This window comes from Acinonyx jubatus, chromosome B2 (assembly GCF_027475565.1).
Source record: "Acinonyx jubatus isolate Ajub_Pintada_27869175 chromosome B2, VMU_Ajub_asm_v1.0, whole genome shotgun sequence".
Taxonomy (NCBI): Eukaryota; Metazoa; Chordata; class Mammalia; order Carnivora; family Felidae; genus Acinonyx; species Acinonyx jubatus.
In genome coordinates this window covers 28474615-28489975 of record NC_069385.1, presented here as the reverse complement: position 1 = coordinate 28489975, position 15361 = coordinate 28474615, and the positions used below count along the sequence as shown (strand labels likewise).

The 15361-nt window shown below is 39.3% G+C and overlaps 1 protein-coding gene across 3 annotated transcripts in view; it reads right to left on the bottom strand.

Annotated features, from left to right (window-relative positions):
* Window positions 1–15361, bottom strand: part of MAP3K5 (mitogen-activated protein kinase kinase kinase 5) — a 203410-nt gene that overhangs the window by 117490 nt on the left and 70559 nt on the right. For all 3 annotated transcript variants that reach the window (XM_027056793.2, XM_027056794.2, XM_053222202.1), the window contains exons 3-5: window positions 7912–7935; window positions 2037–2230; window positions 1144–1312 (exon numbers count right to left, since the gene is read on the bottom strand). In XM_027056793.2, coding sequence (XP_026912594.1) covers window positions 1144–1312; window positions 2037–2230; window positions 7912–7935 — 387 coding nt within the window. The remainder of the gene's footprint in view (window positions 1–1143; window positions 1313–2036; window positions 2231–7911; window positions 7936–15361) is intronic.

Genomic DNA, 15361 nt, shown 5'->3' with positions numbered 1-15361 from the left:
AACTATTAGGAGAAAGTTCTGACAATGAAATGCTTTTTGACAATCAGATATGTGAATCCGAGAAGGGTGTTAAAAAGAAAACTAAAATCCAGAGGAATCTGGAATCAAGAACCAAAAAGAATCTAGAACCATAAAGAAACTTTTTTTTTCTTAAATAAGAAATTTGATTATATAGATAAAAACATTAAAATACAGTTACCACATCTGACGCCCCCCCCAAACAATAAATCATCTAGAATGACAATACTATACTGTCTAACTATGGATGGCTTACTTCTCCATGGAGCCAGATTCCTGGTATACAGTGTCTCATCAATTACTTTCAAAGAAATAATTTTTTTTTTTTTTAGAAATAATTTTCAAAACATCCAGGACATGGAGCAACCGACTGAGCTTCTGTCACATGTAACAAGATGATATTGTGTCAAGCTATCCTAGTCTTGGGACCCTAAGTACCACACCTCTACATGTATGTGAATCTCTGTTGTCTTCATGAAGCTTTACTTGGGCCTGAAAGCCTAGGAATAAGAAACCAGAAGTCACTTGCATTTTACTATAAAAATCTAATAGCAAATCCCCAACTCAGAGAGGATTTCATTCTATGTACCATATTAAAAAATTGTAAGATATATCAATAACACTAAATGGTATGTTGGTGTGTTTTACATGATATATTTTAAAGGTTATTTTAATAATTAATCAGTTACATATGTCTTGCTTCCAGCTAGTCAGATCTAGCACCATTAATTTTAAGCCACATGATTTCAAGGAGTAAGAGATATCACCAGAAAGCCCCCCACATTTCTGCTTTTGCTAACACAAAGTTTTCACAATATTGGCTGATGGGTGTGTCTGAATAGATTGTCCACAGATTAGCTATGCACGCAAACTTTTCTTTTTGTTCTTCTGGAGGAAAAAGACCTTTACCATACAAGTACCTCATTACACATTCCACAGATAGGAAACTCATAGGAGTTTTTTTTTACTTATCATAGATTCTCAGGATGGAAGCTTAGAAAAGTCAACAAAAAATTACATGTAGTGACATGAATAACCTCTCAGCTCACTGAAATACGATGTTAACTCTCCCTTATTCCTCCAACAGGCTACATGATGAAGATTTTACTTTAAGCATCTTCTCACCTGGATATCTCTGTAGGAAAGTAACAGGTTTATGACAATATCTGCTGTCAAGACTTCAATATTATCTACTCGCTGCCGAATTCTTGCCAATTCAGCTGCCAATTCTTTACCAGTGTATAAATTACGAGCTTTCCTGATATCATTGAGTATAGATTCCCGGAAATACTGGCTGGTGGGAAAACACACATTTCAAAGAGTTAATACTAGAAAGGATTTCAATTAAAAGCAATGATTGTATAAGGAAACAAAATTTGCAGCACTGGTAGCTTTTAGTTCACAAGGTGTGCAGAATGAACACCTCAGAGATTGTGCATTATTAAGAAATTTGGGAGTCCTTTATTCCTTTTAGCTTTGCTTCAGAAAAAATTAGGTAAAGATACTGCATTTTAACGAATTTTCCAAGAACCTGACATGTACCTCTAGAAATGCCAAAACGTTTTCATTTTACCGTTTGGAATAGGAATTGTTCCAAATAAGTCAGGCGTGCCTAAGATTTGGTCATAATACGGCGTTTACTTTCTGACTCAGCATCATCATTTATTAACATAAGTGATTGTTCTTAGCTAAAATATAATAATGCTGCCAGCAATTTTGGCAGAGTTCTTGCTCTCATACGAAAAGTTCTCGGGACGTTTATTCTGATACTGTTTCTATACTTACTTTGAATATATATCTCTACCATTACTATAATGTAGTTAGCAGTCTTTTTTTCTTCCTTTCTGATCTCAAGTTGTTCTGTGAATAAAGTGAACTATGTGGCATCTATTTTTATCTACTTGGAGGATACCATACTTTTATGTTCCTGGTTCTTGGCTGTGTGCCATCTCTAAGAAACCTCTGATAAGATGCACAGCACTCCATTATCATCATCAGGTGGCATTATTCCACCTTACCTGGAACTTGCTTGTGCCACCTTCAGAAGTTGAATGAAACGGTCCACAAGAGGTAAGCAAATGGGTCCAAGAAGCAGCTCGAAGTTCGGTTGCATGAGCTCTGTCAACCCCTTCATGAAGCTGCTATCACAGCAGTAGACTTTATTATGTGGAGTGATCATGTAAGGAACGAATGTGTAGTTCCCAGTGCACATCTGTGGAAAGAGGAGAGGCCGGGAGGTGGTGAGGTGGCCTGGAGACCCCACATTCATGAAATCCCAAGTGCAGTGAGTCATTTTCAACAGTAATCCTGAATATGAAGCGAAATAGCAAACCTCATTTCTTATTTATGACCTATGAAAATGGAAATTCCCTCCAATTTCTTTAATTGCTTACTTTAAATAATTAGGGCTTACAGATGATGCAAAAAAAAAAACACCTCATAAAAAAACAGTATGGCACAGCTTCCATCCATCAGTTAAATATTTATTCACCATGTCTCATGGCTAAGGCATTTGTGATATATGCTGCAGGAAAAATAGAGTAGTTTAAAACACAGCCTTCAGCCTCTGGGGAGCTTAAAATTTAATCACAGAGACATAGTGTAAATACACGACAAGAATAAGAACTAACGTTAAGGGCTGCCCACCTGACAGGCTAGGCTGTTGAGTGATGTCAGAACAAAGCTGCTCCCTCCAGTCTGCTCGGTCACAGTCATGGCTCCGTTAGCCTCTCTGTTACTACAACTAGAGAGCCAGAAGTTTTCCTTGACGCTTCCATTTCCTTCACCACCCATATCCTATCAAAGTCCAGTCTACTCTGCCTCCAGAATGGATCTCATATTTGTCCATTTCCCTCCATCTTCTCTGCCTGCATGGCAGGCCATGCGACCAACATACCTGGCCTGAGCCATTGTCACTGGCTTTTAGGTAGTCTCCCTGCTTTCACTCTTGTCCTCCAATCTATTGTCTACCCAGCCATCAAAGTGATCTTTTAACAACCTGTATCAGATCACTTCCCTCACTTCGAAAGGCAGTGGGATGAGGATAAGGCATGTCCTTGTGGCCTACAGGGGCCTGATGATACAAATCCTGCTTCTCTCTCTGGCCTCAGCCCATGCCACTCTCCACTCACTCATCCCGACCTTCTACTGATTCCCAATGATGTCAAGTGAGGGAACACTAGCACGAACAAAAGTAGAGCTAAAGGAGAAAGAAGAAATTGGACTGGACACCCCTCAGGAAGCAAGTCTGACCAGATCTTAGAGCTCAGAGAAGGGAGAGAATGCAGAGCTAAGGGTTTTAAACTGTATGTGCTGGGCAGTGGGAATCATGGACAGATTCAGGGCAAGAAAGAAAACATAATCACAGTCTTAAATGGGGCTACCTAAAAAGAGTGGTATCATTAACAACAACATCAATCAGACTGAATTATTTATGAATATATTATAGTCAGGGGTACTTGTTATAGATCAGGTAATAACTCACAAACAGAACCTGACTTCCAGGTAATATGTAAGAGGAAATTCAAGAGTTTGGTATCTGATTTGGGGTGGGAAGGGTGAAATGTTCACTATTAGGAAGGCTATGATTTCAGGGGAGCTGAACCCCTAAAGTGAGAATGTCCAGAAGATAGTTGGAAATACATGATTGGAATGTCAAAGAGTTTCCAACAAAAGTACAGACCTGAGAAGTATTTGGTGTGGTTGAATCTAAGGCAACATGAGAGACCTCTAAGAGAAAAGCCACAGACAGAGAAAAAGAAAAAGGCAGAGAAAAGAGAAGTAGAATGAGCTATGTGGGAAACCCCATCACCGTTCTAGGGAGCACAGAGAGCCCAGATTGCCAGATCCTAGCCATTTCAGTATTACGGGGAACAACACATCACTTCTCTTACCCTTACAACTAAACAAACGAGAGCAAACAATGACTCACCACTTGCACATGCCAAGGGAGGTCATACACGCTCCCAACAACCCACTGAAGAAGGTGCTATCATCCCTGTTTTATAGGAGGATTCAGATTAGGCTTATGGAGGTCATGCAGCTGGTCTGTGATGTGTTTGGGACTCTAGCCTAGAGACTTCTCTGGAGGTTATGCCATAATCGTTAGAGGGTTCTGCATCCTCCTGAGTGGCCCCTGTATGCTGACGCACCAACGCTTTGCCTCAGGTCACTTTCATGGAACCCTGAATGAGCCAAGCCATAGCTTCACAGCAAACAGACGAGAAGTGACAAATGCTCTTCCAGCCAGACTGAATTATTTATGAACATATTCTTTGAGGCACCTGTTGTATGTCTGGTAGTGTTGAGCTGAAACAGGACCTGACTTCCAGTTAAAGTATGAGAAGAACTTCCAGAGGTTGAGATTTGATTTTTAAATTAAGTACATTAAATTGTTCCTTTCTTAAGTTCTCCTTCAGGGAACAATAATTTGGAAGACTAGTCAGGAAGAAGAAAAATAAACATATCCTGTTTCTAAAATGTTTCTGAGTGGCACCTGGGTGGCTCAGTCGGTTAAGCATCTGACTTTGGCTCAGGTCATGATCTCCTGATTTGTGGGTTCGAGCCCCATGTCGGGCTCTGTGCTGAAAGCTCAGAGCCCGGAACCTGCTTTGGAATCTGCGTCTCCCTATCTCCCTGCCCCTCCCTTGCTCATGCTTTGTCTCAAAAATAAATAAAACATTAAAAAAAATTTTTTAATGTTTCTGAGATCCTATAGCATATCCACCAACGTAATCCTTTTCACCAGATCCACTGCCTAAGCAGAAAAGAAAGGCAAGTGTACCAAGAGGTTGCTCCCCAAGGTTTCTAGAGCTGTAACTATGAGTGGGTTATAAAAAAGCAACAGAATCAAATATTCCTGTTTTAGATAAGTTCTATAACTCAAAATTTAAAAGGAAATGCTCTGAATCTTCCAAGTCAAAAAGTAGAATAGATGAAAAGCCGGTAAGCCAGAAAAACACTATTAGCATTTCAAAATATTCTGCTGCTGCTGCTGCTGCACCAAGTTCTGTATCCTCAGAAGCCTTAATACCACGTGTATTTGTGTACAAGACATGAAACAGCATACAGAACTATTGAAATACTGGGCACTGGGGAATAAAGCGTCTGCGTAAAACAATCCTGGGAGAGGACGACTCTCAGACATCTGGGTGTGCATCACCGCTGCAGGGGTGAAGAAGGTAAAATGAGAGTCTTGCAAACAGCAGAGAAAAATGTACTCCTGCAACTGTCTTCTTCAAACCCCGTGGAATAAGGCTTCAGAATCCTTGTTGAAAATAACCAGCATGCCAAGGTTTTCCTAAGCTCCTGGCCTCACTGCACTTTCTGGAGTCTCTTTCCTATGTTTCTAAGGCAATAAATACGTATTTTTTTCATTCCCCCTTGTTGGTGTCCAAACAAAGTGGAGGGTGAGAAGCTGCAGGAGGCACATAGATGCTACCAGGCCTGAACTAAGACACAGCGCAGTGAGCCTGCAGTGGGGGCAAAGTGTGAGGTTTGGTTTTAACACTGTTTCTCTAAAAGATACCAACTGCAGAGAAAAGCACTTTTTTTTTCTCAAAATGATGAAAACTAATAATATGGGAATATTTTTTTCCCCGGGTTGGCTCACTTAAAACTTAGAAACGTTATCGTTGCAATTTCTGTTTACAGATTGCTATTTCACCCAGAGTTTCAAATAACTGATAATCCAAAGCAAATTAAAAAAGAAAACACTATGTGATCAAGAACAGACATCTCAGGCACAACAACTACCTTATTAATAAGGTACCAATTCTAAAATATTCAGACCTGCTTCTTGAAAAAGAAAGACCACATTTCCTTAAACTTCAAAGCACTAAGGCATGATCATAAAATGACAACAGCAATCTCTCTGGCCCGTGCCTGTGCTCAGGGTTATAAAAACCTGCAGTTCAAAATCTAGTCCTATTCTATTATCTTCACTTAAAAAAAACCATGCTGATTCTGTTTTTCAATTTTTAAAAGCTGCATAAAGGTGAACCGAAGCATTCAAACATATCGAAATATATGCTCAAAATACTCAACTTTTGATAAGGACACCCAGTAGCTGAAACCCTGCTGCTTACTCAGGTCAACAGGTGACCAGATCATAACGTGCAATATTCCAGTCACCTTGCAAGCCTGCTTCTCCACATGTCTGACCCATCAGTGGGCGTGGTTAGCAATTTCCTACCATTTAGGTCTTTGTAAATGCTACCTCCTCTGAAAGACCTCTCTGACCACTTGATACACGGCCACCCACTCTTCACATTGCCTTGCATTAATTTTCTTTCCTTTCTTTCTTTTATTAAAATTCTTATGCTTATCTGTTTTATTTTGAGAGAGACAGAGACAGCATGAGTTGGGGAGGGGCACAGAGAGAGGAATACAGAGAATCTCAAGCAGGCTCCATGCTGCCAGCATAGAGCGTGATGCGGGGCTCGAACCCACGAAGTTAAAAGATGATGATCTGAGTGGAAACCGAAAGTCGGATGCTTAACCGATTGAGCCACCCAGGCGCCCCTCCCTACGTTAATTTTCTAATTTGTGTCTTTGCTTATTTGTGTCCTGACCTTCTCCCCCACCTAGACTCTGGCACTTGTCATTTGCTGTCTCACGGAGCAGTTTTGAATCTGCCTGCTTCCACTTTCAGTCTCCACAGTGAATCCCCGTGGCACGAGGCTCAAAGCCTGGCACACAATACATGATCAATATTTGTTTAATAAAACTGCTATGCTAAACAGATGCCTGAAGCAATAATTGCTCATTTCCTGTCCAGATGTGAAGAATAAAAGTGCATAATGACATTATGTCGCAATGAGTCTCTGACTTGGTGCAATCTTAACAGTAAGTTTTAAACTTTCAGATGGAAGGACAAACTACCAATTGTACTTTTAATCTTATCATCTTAAATCATGTGCAGATCTTTATGTAGGGTATTATTTCCAATCTAATTTGTAGAGACACATTCTTTAAGGTTTTTAAATGTTGGCTTATTTTCTAAATGAAAAATACAACCACTAGCCTATCAAGGCTGATTCCCTAATATATATAAATTTTCTTCATGCACTTTTAAAATTTGAAATTACTTTTATCACTTTTTAACTCTTGTTTAGTACTGCGTGGAAAGTAGGAATTCTGTAGTGTGGACTCAAAGGCAGACTAGACTCAGGAACTTAAATCAACCTGTATAGACAACCAGATAATAGATTGACATGTATCTATATATGTATGTGTGTGTGTATATATATATGTATATCTGTACTTATAATTTGTGTTATATAATTTATACACAGATACAGACATCTATATATGTGTATATATAAACATATGTAAACACACAGACACATATATGCACTCGTGCATATATATGCTACAAAACTGGATATACTATGGAAACATTTTTTTCCCCAAAATATAAGTATATATGCTAAAAAAAAAACCAGGCATTAGGGTACCTGGGTGACTCAGTTAAGCCTCTGGCTCTTGATCTCAGCTCGGGCCACGATTTCACGGTTTTTGGGATCGAGCCCCACGTCAGGCTCTGTGCTGACAAAGCAGAGCCTGCTTGGGATTCTCTCTTTTTCTCTCTCTCTCTGCCCCTTCCCTGCGCTTATATGCATGTGCGCGTGCTCTCTCTCTCAAATAAATAAACTTAAACAAAACAAAACAAAAACAAATGGGTGTCAGCATCATCTCCCACTATTTATAAATTTTCACTGTAAAGAAATATTTAGATAAAATAACCATATTTATATTGATACCTCAGAAACTCTAAAGAGGAAAAACAGAGATAGAAATTAATAATTTGTGGAGATTAAAAAAACAACCAGAGATTAGTTAATAGAACAGAAATGATAAAAAATTTCTGGAAGAGTTAGGGAAAATACTCACAGTATTCTTCTGGCAAATGATTTCCTAAAAAATAAGAAAACAAAAAAACAAAGCAGACGTTAATACAAAATTAATTTGATAATTAACTATTTGATGTATTTGTATTAACAATTTTATTAGCAATTAGAAATTTCAGTAAGTATACCATATGTTTCTGTATCTGAAAAACTTATAATCTGATGGAAACGAGAGAACACAAAGGTGTTGTCAATGGTTTAAAGGAAACAGTACATATATGTAAAATCCAAAAACTGAATAATCTAAAAATCATTCTTGCAGAACACGTGTGAATTATCAGCCACGATCTCTCTGGGGAAAGGTTAAAAGGAGTTCACTTTCCCTACGTACAACCTCACTTATACCCTGGGAGGGGACCATACAGATGCTGGCTCTTGGGAAATAAAGGGTATTGGCCACTTATCAGAGTGGGTAAACCCACATATAGATGAGGACATCTAACAATGAACAGTCACAGATACAACTTACATATTGTTCAATAAAAAGTGGAGTGCAAGAAATACACTGCAGGCAGCATCTCTGTCCTCTAGGCTGTGAGGAGTGAGATCGTGTAAATAACGTAGCTATACTGTGTCAGGTGCATAGAAAGCTGTTGATAATGCAAGCTCTCATGATCATTAGTTCCAGTCATTTAAATGCCTAGAGACATGGAAGAGATAATCCAGAAAAGCCTATGGCATAAAGGCTTCACCGAGGTTGGGGAATCATGATTTAGAAAGAGAAATGAGACAGAATTTTGGAAATGATGGCATGTATGTTGTCATGGAAACAGAGAATGTGAGGCTTTTGTGGAGCCTCAAGGGTGGGTCCATCTGGCTAAGAAGAAGAGCCAGGTCTGGTGAGGTAAGGAAGGAGCAGAGGAGCTATTCAAGTCCCAGCTGACCAGCTATCCTTCTTCATCCCAGGATCAACGTGGGGGCAAAGAGGGAACTGACAAGGATTTTGACTTATAGCAGTACGTAAGATTTTTGAACATTTAAGGATAACAGATGAGTAAATAAAAATCTACAGAGGAAGGAACTGTAGTGGGTAATTTTGAAAGCCATAAAGCTGTGTATATAAAATCTAAATAAGCCCTTCAATACTTCACAATCTTGTGGGTCAAAAAAGGGGGGGAGGACAAAAAGGACACGTACACATTTAAAAAGAAACATCACATGCCTGGGTGCACATGAGTGTATGTACACACATACTAGGTCTAAAGAGCAATGCTACAGCAAGGGCTTACATTTCAAAGGGAAAGAAGATGTTCCTAAGATGTGAGGAAGTCTGGGAAGATCAACAGAGAAGGTGGAACTCAAGATGAGTCAAAGAGGACAAGACAACTTTCAAAGGCAAAGCAGGAAGGTAGGGATCCAAGTTAGAGGACCAGGAACAGCAAAGACCCTTTTAGGGAATGACACAAATGATGACTGGGGGCTGGAGAAGACAGTTCATTTGAGGAAGTATAGAGAAGAGAGTTAAAGAGGTATTTGAAAAAGATCTTGAATTTGATCACTGGACTAAGAAGAAAGTTCACTTTGGCATGTACCAATAATATTAGAAAGTTATTTGGGGCCTTACTAAAGAAGGCCTTGAATGCCAAAATAAAGTGCTTTGTGAACAACTGGCAGTCAGCATGTTTTTTAAGGTGAGTGATATACATAAAGAAGTATCAGCATACATTGGGACACTGTAATAGCAAAGGCTGGGCACAACATCAATGTCTACCCATTAGAATCTGGTTAAATAAATGATGGTAACTCCATGTAATGGAATATAATGCTACTAAACAAAGAATGAGGAAGCTCTTCATAGAGAAGTTCTTGATAGGGAAAGATCTCCAAGATATACTGCTAAGTGAAAAAAAAAGCAAAGAACAGAATGGTGTTCATCCTATGCTCCTATTTATGCATAAAAGGGAGAAAAAGAAAATTCTAATTTGTACATTTGTAAAATCTCTCTAGCAGAATATACAAGAAACCAATAATAGTGCTTGCCAATAAAGAGGGAAGCTGGCTGGGTGGGGGTCAAAGATGAGAGAATGACTTTTCACTATATATCCTGTTGCACTTTTATTTACTTATTTATTTTAACGTTTATTTATTTTTGAAAGAGAGAGAGAGAGATAAAGCACGAGCAAGGGCAGGACAGAGAGAGACAGAGAGACAGGATCCAAAGGAAGCTCCAGGCTCTGAGCTGTCAGCATAGAGCCCGACGCGGGGCTTGAACCCACAAACCGTGAGACCAAGACCTGAGCCAAAGTCAGACATTTAACCGACTGAGCCACCCACGTGCCCCAAATTGTGTTGCACTTTTAAATTTTTCTATCAGGTGAACATATTACCCAAGAATGACAAATACATAAAAGATAAACCTTGTTAAAACTTGAAAAAAATACTAATGAGATGGTGGTATTTAGTATTGGAGGGGAAAAAGCATTTAGGTGGCATTGCAAATGTACGGGGACATCAAAATAAGGGCTTGGATGATAGCGGTGCCCAGAGGATGGAAACCAAGAGACAGATGAGTGACACTGTGGAGGAAGGTGGAAAGTGGCTCTTCCCACAGGTGTTTCACAGGTAGTTAGTGCATCCTTTTCCCTCTCTCTCTCTCTCTCTCTCTCTCTCTCTCCCTCTCTCTCTCTCTCACACACACACATATCTACACACACGAACATACACATGCACACACAATGGTTCATGAAAAAATAAGTCAAAAATTTTAAAAATGCTGAATAATCACAAAGTCAGGAACACAGTATGCAGAATTTTCCAAACTTGATTTATAGAGCATCTCTTCAGAGTAGCAAACCACACTCTTTTGAACACAGCTCTCTTGTGATAGTAATATCCCCTTCTCCTCCTTCTAAGTACCAAGGGAATGCCCTTCTCTTCATCCTCTATCACACAGCATCCTCTGTGCATTGCGTAAGAAACCTGTTCTCTTTGAAGCTGCCCTTGACTGCCTTCAATGACACCAAACTTCCCAACATATGATGTTCTTAATTTCTGCCACTATTACCCCCGTATAGACCTCTAAGATAGCAATACATGTACTCATTGTAAATGTGTCATTATACGATTCTCCTATCCCATATCACAAGCAACCCGAATGGTTTGTTCATCTTTTACCCCACTAATTGCCTAGCAAATTGAATGGCATATAGTAGGTACTCAATAAAAGCATGAATAAGTTAATGAATGTATAAAATATTGGGCTATGAATGACAGTAGAAATGTGTAAGTCCTGGCTCCACTCTTGACTAGCCAGATGTCATTTCTCCTCCCTCTAATGTAACACACTAAGAGTTGGGTTGAGTGATTGCTGGTCTCTTCCAACTCTGTGTTCTATCATTTGCTTTTGGCTAAAGGCCTATCCAGTGAGCGCTCTGTCCTTGTGCCACGGGAAGGAGAGACACCTTCACGCCCAGGACTGGAGCTACCCTACCGCCTCTGTCTTCTGGTGCACCAGACACAGAAATGGAAGTAGTGACGAGGGGAACAGCGAGCAGGCTGAAGGGTCCCTCTGCTTGTCACTACAGAAAATAGGCTGCTATTGGATTAGAGCCAATATGCGACACCTTCCTGAAGAATGGCTCATTAATAACAGCCCTCTTACATGTCTTCTTTGCTTTCATTTCATTTTGCATTATAACAAATTATGAAACCATATTAAGATCATCCCCATGAAAAACCTCCCCATAAAATAATAAGTGTGCGTGATGCCTATTTTGAACCAGAGAGTCCAGAGTGCCATGATTTACAAATCCGTGGTCAGTTACCAAGTAAGCAAGATGTTCGTGGGAATGTCCAGAGGTAGCACTTACTATTAAAAGGGCACAGGGTCAATGTTTCTGGTTCCCTACTAAACTGTGAAACTACTTTGTATGGTCATATTTTCAAATGACTCTTTCCCTAACGTTTACTGAGTGTATAATTTATACCACTGGCTAAGTTGGGTGCTGTTTAAAAGTGCTGTGGGCAACCTGGGTGGCTCAGTCAGTTAAACGTCAGCTCTTGATTTCGGCTCGGGTCATGATCTATCTCACAGTTTGTGAGATCGAGCCCCAAGTCGGACTCTGTGCTGACAGCATGGAGCCTGCTTAGGATTCTCTTTTTCCCTCTCTCTGCCCCTCCCTCGTTCATGCGCGCATGCGCACTTTTGCTCTCAAAACAAGTAAACATTTAAAAAATAAATAAATAAAAGTGCTGAAAAGAATCCAATAAAAAGTCACTGTTTAAAAAAATCATAGGATCTGTTGAATTCTTATTAACTATTGCTTATGTTTTGCAAAGGCTAAATGGATATAAATTGTTCTCTTGAAGGAGACAGAGTTTACTCACAGTTTATGATGTAATGTTAAATGAGGCATCAACTCTAAAGAAGAAAAGTACTATGTGTGCATTGTAACTCAGTACAAATAAAGAGCAAACAAGACCTCACAAGGTAGCTACCTACTCAGGGAGACGAGTGAACGTTTAATCTGTACTGAACCCACTGAAGGAAAAAAAAGGAGGACACGAAATAAATTTAAGACACAACTGCTATGTTTCACATCACTGCATGGAAATTCCTCATCTCAACTGCTTAGAAATAAGATGGCAAAATAAACTCCAAATCCTTCCCAATGAACGTTTTGAGGATGTATTACTTCCCTACAACTTCATACTTGTCTTAGGCTTTCTGGTTTGCACACCCCCTGGCTGTACCAGAAACACCCCAAATTGTTTTTTCCCATTTTCCAGTACCTTTTGATAACCAGATAGTGAAAGAAAACAGAAGAGACAATCTAGTCTGGGTCTCTTTGCAAGGGAAGACAAAGGCAACTTTTGATAGTTATTTGGGACAACACAACTTTGAAGAGGTCATTTTAAGGATAAATAAATGGAGCATCTCCAAAACTGGAAAGTGTGCCTAGAATTTAGGTAATCGCAGGCGGGGGAAGGAAGTGGGAGCAGCTGTGTGCGGTTGCCAAGTTCAATTGATTCAGGCTGGGAGAAGCAGAACTAGCAAGCAGGACCTCAGCTTCCTGAAAGAAAAGGAGCAGGCTGGGAGTTCCTGGCTGGAGAGAACGTGGTCCCCAGCTGGTGACCTCTGGGTCTTCCCTTCTGATCCCGCTTCCTGTCCAAGGGGAAGTAGGCAAGGGTTCCACCCAAGTCGGGTAAAGGAGGGTTATTTCTTATACTCCCTAGCTCCATCCTCTTACCTAAGTTCAATACTTCAAAACACGACGAGACTAGGAAATATCAAATGGGCCGTTGTGAACATCCCGGGCCTCACCAAGAGGATACGATTCAACTTTACCCTTCAGCATGCTGCAAAAATAAAGCTGTACCAGCTCAGGAAGAACACTCCAACACAGGTGTCACAGAACTGGCCCATCTTTAAAGTTAGGAAACTAATTACGTTAGTGCTTCCATGTTAGGCTTGCATCAAAGCTCATGTTAAAAAAAAAAAAAAAAGCTCAATAATCTAACAAGAATCCAGAAAATCATATTTTTATAGGACATGAAATCTGTGCGTAGACTTAGAAGTATACGTGATGATAAGTCAGACAAGATGGGAGTTTGCCCTTCTCTGACACTTACTGTGTGTGCCTCTAAGTCATTGTATCTCTCTGGGTTTCTCATCTGTAAAGAAAGTATCTTTCATCTGCCTAATCTATGTAGAAAGTACCGAACTTGTCTATCTAGGATTGTTTTTCAAGAATAATTGAAATAAGCTCATAAAAGTATGTTAAGCATTTTAAAGACATACATAGTTTGAGTATTAATATTATCAAAGCAAACAACCCCAACTCAATTCCTATTTTACCAGATCTAGACATATTTTATACCTTATTGTTTTGTGAGCAGGGGTGAGAGCATATCCTTCTCTTAACATGAACAACTGTCGATTAAATCAACCTGTACCAAAAGTCAGGTTAAATTATAACAAAGCTGGAAAGTAATCCCAAAAGAAATTTTGACTCTCCTCTCATCCCTCTAAATTTTATTTTATGTTAAATAAATATGTCTTTGTGGGAGGACTCTACTATAAGTAGAGATGTCTTTGAATGTGGCTGGGATGTTGAGGAGCGACATTCTACACATACAGGATTTGAAACAGCTTTTTTAAAAAATATTAAAATAATTTTATAATCCAAAGTATTAAAAAAATCTGTGAGTCCAGCTAATATAAGTAAATTCCTGAATACAAATATAAATGGGAGAAAATGGACAAATCTCTAGTGCAGAAGTCCAAGTAATTTATGTACATGCTCTGATTGAAGAAAGTAGAGCATAATTCTTCACTCCTTTTATTTAATTTTTTATTTTTTTAATCATTTACATCCAAATTAGTTAGCATCTAGCGCAACAATGATTTCAGGAGTAGATTCCTTTACCCATTTAGCTCATCCCCCCCTCCCACAACCCCTCCAGTAACCCTCAGTTTGTTCTCCATATTTATGAGTCTCTTCTATTCTGTCCCCCTCCCTGTTTTTATATTATTTTTCTTTCCCTTCCCTTATGTTCATCTGTTTTGTATCTTAAAGTCCTCATATGAGTGAAGTCATATGATTTTTGTCTTTCTCTGACTGAAACAGCTTTTTAACACAAACTTCTCCTTACAATGTATTGCCATTACAATTAACTTCCTCTTCTTTGACACCAGCTATTTGTCTCAGCAACACCTAACTGGAACAAATTACTCAAATACAGGTATTTCTTATTAAAAAAAAACACCTCTATTGTTATATAGCTACAGGCATAATGAATTTCTGTACAGTAAATTACATTTTTTGCATATATTTCAGTAAAAATTTCAAGGATGCTTTCTACAAGGACCTAAATAGGATAATGGGTTTGTGTGCCACATAGATCAGCTTGCACAGCAAGAATCACTTATTTATAATGAACAAAAGGGAACAGAATTCAGGCAAGCCTTGCCCCATCTGGGTGGGAGTCAGGAGGCTTTCAGACTAGTATCTTCAGTGTGCAGAAGTATTCCTTCTTGCTGTTTAACATATTCAGACTCATGGGCCTACGATGGAAGTCTCTACAAATGAAGAAAATATCTGGTGCCAACTCAGTGATATGATGACATTTTCCACTCACAGTGTAGGATAGACTTCTTTCTCTCTTTGACAAAAATGGTAATTAGACACTAGAAAGAGTGGGTGTGGGTGGGGAGGTAAAGGAGGAATTAGATAGGAAAACAAAGGCGTACTCTATCCAGTATACAGGTAACTCCTCAGTAGATGTAAGATTGCTAATTGACATGAAAGAAAACTGGATTCTCCAATCTCAGGCCCTTTCCAAAAACTCAGGGATAGATTCTACACCTGGGAAATCAACTCATGCTAAATAAATCATTCATCTAGTTTGTCTGATCTTCAGAGAAAATCTTGATAAAGGGGTGCTCACATGTATTACTCGTCTGCTCCTCCCCCAAGTTACCTTTTCTCCCT